Source organism: Plectropomus leopardus, chromosome 7 (assembly GCF_026936395.1).
Source record: "Plectropomus leopardus strain MGB_pleo_1.0 chromosome 7, ASM2693639v1, whole genome shotgun sequence".
NCBI classification, from domain to species: Eukaryota; Metazoa; Chordata; class Actinopteri; order Perciformes; family Serranidae; genus Plectropomus; species Plectropomus leopardus.
This window is the reverse complement of record NC_142182.1, coordinates 32,543,937-32,550,922: the sequence shown is the minus strand read 5'-3', so window position 1 is coordinate 32,550,922 and position 6,986 is coordinate 32,543,937. Positions and strand designations below refer to the sequence as shown.

General features: G+C 35.8%; 1 protein-coding gene across 1 annotated transcript; it reads left to right on the top strand.

Annotated features, from left to right (window-relative positions):
• The first annotated feature begins 770 nt into the window (after positions 1–770).
• morf4l1 (mortality factor 4 like 1) lies at positions 771–6,921 on the top strand. Its single transcript, XM_088080530.1, has 12 exons — positions 771–923; positions 2,489–2,535; positions 2,635–2,702; positions 2,796–2,882; positions 3,435–3,512; positions 3,630–3,655; positions 3,848–3,939; positions 4,230–4,331; positions 4,458–4,546; positions 4,651–4,823; positions 6,259–6,343; positions 6,427–6,921. Exons 1-12 carry the CDS (start codon positions 884–886, stop codon positions 6,509–6,511), a joined length of 972 nt encoding a protein of 323 aa, XP_087936656.1. The 5' UTR covers positions 771–883; the 3' UTR covers positions 6,512–6,921.
• The last annotated feature ends 65 nt before the right edge of the window (positions 6,922–6,986 follow it).

Sequence of the window (6,986 nt, the reverse complement as noted above, 5' to 3'; positions counted from 1 at the left end):
CTGTATACTGTTTTTTAAGTAAAGTTCCTGTACATGGAGCATATGTAAGGGGATCCTTGTGGGGGTGAAGTGGGTCCGATTACCTAGGGCCCCATGGAAAGGAGGCACTGGAAAACCCCGGAATGAAATGCGACTAGTTGCCACACTTTGATCTTCGATGCTGAAAAATGCTGCAGGAGGGCAGTAAAGCTTTGAGAAGGCTTTTTTTCCGCAGTTTTTTTCTGAAAATGCGACAATTTTACATTTCGAGAAGGACTTCACATTATCCAATTACCCATAAATTATAAATTATATCAATATAATTGTGTTTTTAGGTAAATAAATGACATTAAAATAGACTGAATGAATAATGCATTTTGGCATAATATTCCTACTAATGAACGTTATTAGACAGCATTTAAACCAAATATGAAAAATTCGAGTATATTATATATATCAAAATATAAACACTTTGCACATTATTTGACTTGCTAATAAAGTTCTTCCCAAGGTTTAGAGGTAGTAGAATCTCTAGAATTACTAATAATTCATTGTAGTTCGCCAGCTTGAGCAACATCATCTGTTTATTTTAACGGCTTCACGGGTTTATTGTTCAACCGGGTGCCGACTTTTCTAAAAATAAAAATAAAATTTTGAAAAAAATGCTCATCAAAAGTTTCTATACACAATAATTGAAACAAAATGTTTATATGACAGACGACAAACATTGAAAATACGATTGCATTTCCGATAAATTTGCATTTTGCATAAAATGTGAAGCGCATCTTTCGTCGCAGGATGTATGCGTCATCACGCTGGTTATGACGTTTTTAGATAGCGGCGCCGTTTCAGACTGGAATGGGAGCTAGCAATTTTTCCCATATTTTGATAGTTTAATCCGTGAATGGCGCCGAAACAGGACCCGAAGCCTAAATTTCAAGAAGGTAACAAGCTGTATGTTTTGATTTCAGATAGATTCGTGGCGTCGTTCAGTGCTGGAGCCGGAAATTTTAGCTAGCTCTAACACCGCTAGCATTGTTAGCCTTCATTGTTGTTGCACAAAACAGGTCTTTGTTATTTTTATTCGCCATGTTCGTCATATACTTTGTGTTTTTTCTCTACGATATAGCGTGACGTTAGCAGAAGCATGCCGGCAACCTTCATGGTTTGCATTTTAAGGATATTGTTACGCGCTAACTAAAAGCATTAGCTTCATTCATGCAGTGGTGTTAGCTCCATTGATTTCACCGCCCACCTCTGTGTTCTGTCGGTGAGCTGTTAGCACACACTGCTGTTGACATACCGCGCCAGGTTTTTCTGCAGCTTCCTCTAAAAGATACAACAAGAACATCGTGTATTTAATAAACTTTAGTGGTCCTTGTTGGTGTGGCAAACCGATTTCTCTCAAGGAAAAAAATAATGTTAGTTAATTAATTTTAAATAATTAATTGAAATATATCTATCTTTTGAGCTGTGAGTTTTATTTCTAATCAACAGATTTAAAAAAAGCAAACACAAGTCAGAACCACATTACTTTTTAAAGATGGTACACAGTATTTAGTTAATTATAATTTAATATTTTGATATAATGTAAAATAATACCTATTACTGTGTCAGCTGAAATTTATATACATTCACTCCATTCAGTGCGCTGCAGGTTCTGAAACCCAAGCCATAAGGTAACTCTCTTTGATAGGGCAGAAATTAGGTGAGTTAATTAACTGACTGGATCTAGTACTTGACAGAAAGTTATTTGACTACGATCTTAATTATCACCATTTAAGTTATTAATAAAGAAAAATATTTTTTGCTTCTCAGTATTAGATTTTTCTACTTTTCTCTGGTATATATAAATATAATATGAATACCTTTGGGTCTAAAAGTCTAAATTACACAATTTTTATAGAATATTCAACAGACAAACTGATCATGCATCAAGTCAAGTTTTCCACTAAATTTAACTCTTGACTCTACCAGAGTGTGTAACTAAAAGTCATTAATAAACTGTGATGGGGGGTGGGGGGTTGTGATACATTATAGCTGATGTAAAGCATAGAGAATTATAGACAGTAGAAATAAGAACTATAAAATTAAAAAGTGGGTTAAAAATAAAATATGAGCATTATGCTATGATATTTAAAAATATGAAATATCTATAATATGTAGAGAATGTTATGTGTGTAAAAGAATACAAATACGTGCTTTATGCTACATTACAGTGTGTAAAACTATTACGTAAAGTTCAGAAAGTTTAAAATATGTGCATTATGCTGCAATTTACAACACAATATATAAAGAAATAGAAATAAAAATAAAAAGGCAATTGTAATTATTGTTCTCTGTCATCAGAAAGAAACCGGTGTAAGGTGCAAGACATTCAAAACTAATAAACTGAAGGTGTTTTTTTTGTTCTTGTGTGTGCTCAAGTAGTTTAGTGAGCTTTACAATTTTCTCATATTTTACTTGGACTGCTCTGATGCTGATTTTAATTGACCATCACTCTGTTCAGGTGAAAGAGTGCTGTGTTTTCATGGGCCATTGCTCTACGAAGCTAAGGTAGGCTGCTTTAGTTAGCCCGGTTTTGTGATCATGTGATCCACCTCTGTATCTCTGATATGAATGTTTTTTAACAACGAATTATGTCTCTCTTTGCAGTGTGTTAAGATAAACATCAAGGACAAACAAATCAAATACTTTATTCATTACAGTGGTTGGAATAAGAAGTAAGTTTTAGTCCACATAAATGAAGTCTTAAATATTTGTATAGCAAAGGGTTTCCATTTGCTTGATTTCTTTCTTGGTGTTTTATCTTCCAGCTGGGACGAATGGGTTCCTGAAAGCAGAGTGCTTAAGTATGTGGACAGTAATCTGCAGAAACAGAAAGAGCTTCAGAGGGCTAATCAGTAAGTCCATCCTCTTGTTTTTAATGAAAGTTTTTATTAACATTATTGTTTACAAAGGCCACTATAATGAGTTTTTTATGACCATGGTCCACAGGGAAATAGCAAATTAAGACAAAATATTGTCTAATTTTAGTGTTAAATGTTGGTCTACATGGTAAACATGGTATATAATATTCTAATATTCAAAAAAGACAAACTGGGACACGGAACTGCTTTGTTTAATTACATTTTTTCTTGTCTTTAGTTGTACAACAGCCAAAGACTAAATGCACATTTTTATAACAGCCAAAATAATCACTGAGCAATTATAGCCATACTGTTGGATCATCACAGTGTCCCTGCAACAGTGTGAAAAAAGTCCCATGACCTTTTAAAGTTCTCGCCATCATCTTTGAGTTAGTTAACATGAGTTCATATGACAGAAACACAACAAAAAAATACAAATGAAGTTTGCGCAAATATTTAGCCTAATGAACCGGCTGCAGCCTGTGCCCTGAAAGTGTCTTTAATATGAATTATGTATACTCAAGTACTTTTTTTTTCTTAATTCAGAGACCATTATGTAGAAGGAAGAATGAGGGGTGCTGCACCGAATAAGAAGATACCTGTTGCACCGCAGAAAAATGATGTGTGAGTTTAAGTCATGAGATATTCTTCCTGTCTCCCGCTGTGCTGTCCCCTTTCAGACTGTTTCAGATGTGTGATACCTGTTGATTTTTCTTAACACCTGTTTTTTTCTTATTGTAGGAAAACCAAAAAGAACAAACAAAAGAGTAAGTATATCATGTTGCATGTTTACACAATTCACACAGTTTAACTGCATGCCCTCCAAAACATCAGGTTTTTGCACAAGTGTGTTTCCATCATCATAACAATAGAAGCTGTAAATCTGGGTGTCAGGATAACTGTGGAAATTATCCTTTATATGAATGAAATAACGTTTAAGTATGTTTCTGATGGTGCAGCTCCTGGTGCAGGAGAAGGGACTAGTTCTGGAGGAGACCCGACCCATCCTCCGCGAAAGAAGAGGGCACGTGTTGACCCAACTGTTGAAAGTGTAAGTTCATAAATTCTCTAAGTTGCTTTGTAATGATTTTTCTTGTTGGTGATTTTTTAAAAATGTTATTATTATTATTAAAAAAAATATTTTTGGCGATGAATGTCGAAAAGATTGAGCTGCAATGAAAGTAACTTAGTGAGAATTAAAATTCTCTGTTGTTGCAGCTGTGTAGTGGAAACACGGAGATTTTTGAAGTGTTTCTGAGGTTTGAATAACACCAACTGTGTACACATGCTGAAACGCTTCCTCTCTTGACCTCTTTCTTAAATTTGTTTCTGTCTGCTCAGGAGGAGACCTTCATAAATCGAGTGGAGGTTAAAGTGAAAATCCCTGAGGAGCTGAAACCATGGCTTGTGGATGACTGGGACCTCATCACAAGGCAAAAACAGGTTAGTAACCTTAGAATTTATTTCTTTTTCACAGCATTTTAGTCATAAATATTATTGCATGTATTTACATTGTAAAAAAAATCAGTTATTTATCTGCTGGTTTCTTTTTGTCCTTTTATTTCACAGCTTTTCCACCTACCTGCCAAAAAGAACGTCGATGCAGTCCTTGAAGATTATGCAAACTACAAGAAATCAAGAGGAAACTCTGACAGCAAGTAAAAATACACATTGTTACTTATCATTCTCTCTATGATGTTGTATTGTAGATGAATGCAGGTGATGACAAAAACATGATTTGCTTGTTTGCTCTGCTGCTCAGGGAGTTTGCTGTGAACGAGGTGGTTGCTGGTATCCGGGAATATTTCAATGTCATGCTGGGGACACAACTTCTTTACAAATTTGAGAGGCCGCAGTACGCAGACATCCTGGCCAACCACCCGGATACATCTATGTCTCAGATCTACGGCGCTCCTCACCTACTCCGACTCTTTGGTAAAAACAACATAAATATGACTCTGCTGCAGTGCGAATTCCACAGAAGAGCAGCTTTAAGGCATTTAGAATTAGAACATCTTCATCAGTCTGACTGTAGAAGTACAATAAAGTCATAAAGTAGAATCAGCGTAGAAGTACTACCAGTCATGAAGTAGAAACAGCTTAATTAGGTATCTAGTAAATCACATATGGACTCACCACTTATGTTGATCTAGAACGTTGCACCCCCGAAGGTCTAGGGCTTATGGGAAATGGTGTGTACTAAAGGCAGCTAAAAGACAAGTATTAAACAACAATATTAGCATTTTTCAATAAACTATCATCCTTATCTTAACACATGAAGAGCCACACAACATGCTTTTAAGAAAGGCCTTTTTTTCCAAGGCTGGATATGTAGTTATTAGAGATGTTGCAATGTTGTCAGTCGTATTTTGAATAAGGTTGTCGGGCAGGATCCAGATCCTCTGGTTTCACTTTGGCTCGCTTTGACATTATAGGGTTTTTAAAATTTCAAAGAATCAGTGTTGATATTGGCCTCAAGGATAGGTCCGACTGAAGTAATTTAAAAAAAAGATGCAAACCAAAACAAAGTGTAGTGTTGAATTGGTCCCAACCTCGATCAGAAAAATGGTCTGCAGATCAAGTCCATTCTTTGTCAAAAACTCATATAAATAACGCTGGAGTCTCAAAAATATTGCGAATAACGACACTTGTTGCAGCAGGATCAGATGACATATTAATTTTTTTTAACTTTCCAGTATTTATTTATTTAGCTAATTTTCAGGTAATTTTCTTGTACTTTTTTTTGGCTAATTTCTTACTTATTTTGGGGTCATTACTTTTTAAATTGCTCATTGCCTTCATCCATGTTTTCCCCAATAAATCAAGCCAATTTTGCTCAGGTTTCAAAGGGTTAACTGGCAGAAGTGGAGTTGGACACACCCTAAATGCACTTCCATCATGCACTATAGACCATACATATAGATTGTTAAAGTAGAGCCCCAACTCTGCAAGACCCCCCCTCCCCCCTCCCCCAAGACTCCTGGCAAATATCTGGCTTTTCACTCATGTTTTTGAGTTTTTAAAAATAAAATCTGGCTTCCAAAGACATTAAGGTACAATTAAAACCATTTGGTATATTAATGTTATCCTTTTGTAAATAAAGAAAAATACTCCTGTGAGCAGCATCAACTACAACACATAGATGAAAGAAATAAAATTGCAGACTTTCTGTTAATAACCTTCTTTGTACATACCTGTATTCACCTGTATCTACCACTGTGATCTGTATTCATCGCTGTTTTAATCATTTGAATTACCTCCTTGAGAATTAGTGAAGTGGAATTCTTGAAGTGTTTCTTGTTATTATGAATGAGGATGAGGTTAGAGGCCATGTGTTGTGTAATATTCTGTCTTTGTTTGGTTTTCAAAGTGAGAATTGGCGCTATGCTGGCATACACTCCCCTGGATGAGAAGAGCCTTGCACTGCTGCTCAGTTACCTACAAGATTTTCTCAAGTGAGTATTCACAGAACTGTAATTTATCAGACCCATATTGATTCACCTGCAGCAGAAATGAGTGAAATGTTGCTCTATTCCAGGTATCTTGTAAAGAACTCTGCGTCGCTCTTCAATGCAAGCGACTATGAAGTTGCCCCTCCAGAGTACCACCGCAAGGCAGTCTAAGGTTTTTTTTAATTTTAGGATCTGAAGCCTTTTGTGTGTTGAAGTGCGGAAACGACTCATTCTTACCTGTCGAAAGGATGTGTTTTCACAAAAAGCCTTCGGAGAACGGATTGTGCAAGATCTGTTGATTTATTGAGGAAGAATCAGAGCAAGATGTCACACTAATCCCTGGACAAATTCATTTTTCTTTCATGTGGAAAGCTGCTGAGTACGCTCTTCCTGTATTGGTATGTTTTTGAGTACCACTTATTAGTTTCTATGATACTCGTTTTGTCTGGTGTTTTGCCAAGATCTTTTAAAAAGGAATTGATTATGATCATGATTTTTTTTTTCTCTCGTCTTGGTTCAGATGCTGGCTAAATTTGTCTTGTAGGCTGTCATCATTTTCTAATAAAAGTCTCATTCTCACATTTATGGTGGAGCTTTGATTTGAAGCTACAGGGGCAATTCATTTGACAGTTAATGTTGTAACTGA

Bases quoted from the DNA above. Each gene is read 5' to 3' on its own strand.
- morf4l1 (XM_088080530.1), top strand. From the start codon at position 884: ATGGCGCCGAAACAGGACCCGAAGCCTAAATTTCAAGAAG. The intron at 4,824-6,258 runs GTAAAAACAACA...TGGTTTTCAAAG, and splicing joins TCACCTACTCCGACTCTTTG to TGAGAATTGGCGCTATGCTG. The intron at 6,344-6,426 runs GTGAGTATTCAC...GCTCTATTCCAG, and splicing joins TACCTACAAGATTTTCTCAA to GTATCTTGTAAAGAACTCTG.